This window comes from Malania oleifera, chromosome 10, assembly GCF_029873635.1.
Source record: "Malania oleifera isolate guangnan ecotype guangnan chromosome 10, ASM2987363v1, whole genome shotgun sequence".
Classification (NCBI taxonomy): domain Eukaryota; kingdom Viridiplantae; phylum Streptophyta; class Magnoliopsida; order Santalales; family Ximeniaceae; genus Malania; species Malania oleifera.
This window is the reverse complement of record NC_080426.1, coordinates 18,466,347-18,468,391: the sequence shown is the minus strand read 5'-3', so window position 1 is coordinate 18,468,391 and position 2,045 is coordinate 18,466,347. Positions and strand designations below refer to the sequence as shown.

Sequence of the window (2,045 nt, the reverse complement as noted above, 5' to 3'; positions counted from 1 at the left end):
CGTCAATTTGGCTGAAAATTTGAGAGAAATTGAGGAGAGAGATAAAGTTTATCTTATCCCAAGAGTGGTGTTTACGACGCCCTAATCATGAATCCACTCTGGTTAAAATGCTGGTGGATGAGAATGGAACCCAGAAATATTTTTCGTTTTTCAATCGGCCAAGCATTCATTGAGAAAATGAAGAGAGAGAGAGAGAGAGAGAGAGAGAGAGAGAGAGAGAGGGAAGCAAGGAAAAGAGAGAGTGAGAAGAGACGGCCACTAGGGGTCTTTCTGAAAAATTGAAATTCAATCTTTTTCTAGAAGATTGATTCATTATATATATATATATATATATATATATATATATATATATATATTATATGATATTATATATCTTTAACATATATGTGTATATATATTTTTTACACTTCCATGCATAAAATTTTATGGGGTATTACATTCTCCCCTTCTTATAAAGATTTCGTTCTCAAAATTTGCTAAATATCACTTCAAATAAAATCCTTCAATAACCCAACAAATTTTAAGTTAACTCGCAAACAACTCTTTTTAAAACTGGTAATTAACATGATCCGATGGATTGACCATCCTGCTCTAATACCCCATGCTACAACATCAACACTAAACAACTCCAATTCTCATTTTTAGTTTCTCAAAATCTATCATGGACTTGACCTTTATCTCTCATCAGACTATATGAAAAATAAGTTTCATCCTCATTTTCCTTTTATTTTTTCAAGTAAAATCTTAATCCAAATGAATCCCTAATTTATGTATGCATTCATTTGTAGTAGGGCATAAACTCGGGTGGTAAGGATAGATGACCGAGGGCCGCTTGACGGTGGAATGGGGGTTTGAACCCTGTCATTCCGAGTGCATATCCACGATTTACACTTACACGTGTGGAAGGCACCGTGCGTGCAGGCGTGAGACTAGGCCGAAGGAGGGGGTAACACCCAATGATCCCGACACCAAAAAAAAAAATGTTATATATCATAGGCCTCGGACTTACCCAAAAACATGAGAGAGAGAGAGAGAGAGAGAGAGAGAGAGAGAGAGAGGAGCTATAAACCAATCATTTGCTAATTTACACAATAAAAATTTCAAACATATTTGTTTAAAGAATTTCGAACCGAAATGGATTGAAGAGGGATGTAATCTCGTTCCATATATCCGCCGCCTCAGAACTGAAAGAGGGAGAGCACCGCCCAAACCCTAATTTCTGCAAAGATCAAAACCAAACCCGCCATGGCTCTAAGCTTTCATCTCCTTCTTCCCCAAAAGTTCCCTCATCCCCTGAAATTTCAAAACCATCCCTTGCCTTCAAACACCCTTCTCAATGGCAGAATCAAAACTCAGAGCATCTCCTGCTCCGCCCGCCCCAGCGACGCCGAGCTCGCATCGGATTTGGCAACAGAGGTGGAGAAGATGAACACGCAGGCGGCGCAGAGAGAGGAAGCCATGAAGAGGAGCAGAGAGATCTTGTTCACGGAGCTGTGCCGGCACCTTTGCCTGAGAACGGAGGACCTGAAGAAGAAATGGAGGAAGATGAGCGACGAGGAGAGGCGGGGTTTGGTGAAAGGGTTTGTCTCTAATTGGGATGTTGGTTTTCATCCCTTATCTGCCAAATCTGTGAAACAATTGGTGGAAGAACACTTGGGGCAAGAGCAGCCATCTCCAGATCCATCTCCTTCTCTGTTCTTTCCTGGTCTGAAGAAGCTGATGGGTTTTTCATCAAACAATTAAGTAGAAAATCATTGTAGGATGAGTAATTGTACTTATAATTGGAGAGTTCATAATTTCATATCTTATGTTCAATGCAAAGCAATGCATTTATTTTTTTGGTGGGTTGAATGCTAAAAGAATATGTTCAAACATATACAAGAATAAGCAAGCAATGGGTGGATCGGAATTACAAATTTTCAAATTTTCAAAAAAAAAAAGGATTGTGTTCTTAATTTATGTTGTGCAAGTGTCAATTACCATTTTTTGATTATATTTTTTTACCAATATCTCATGAAGCATCCCCGATTAAGCACTTCACAAAA

The 2,045-nt window shown here is 38.7% G+C and overlaps 1 protein-coding gene across 1 annotated transcript; it reads left to right on the top strand.

Moving 5' to 3' along the window:
* Positions 1–1,026: 1,026 nt before the first annotated feature.
* On the top strand, positions 1,027–1,836 carry LOC131166423 (uncharacterized). Its single transcript, XM_058124958.1, has one exon. It carries the CDS (start codon positions 1,246–1,248, stop codon positions 1,741–1,743), a length of 498 nt encoding a protein of 165 aa, XP_057980941.1. The 5' UTR covers positions 1,027–1,245; the 3' UTR covers positions 1,744–1,836.
* Positions 1,837–2,045: the final 209 nt, after the last annotated feature.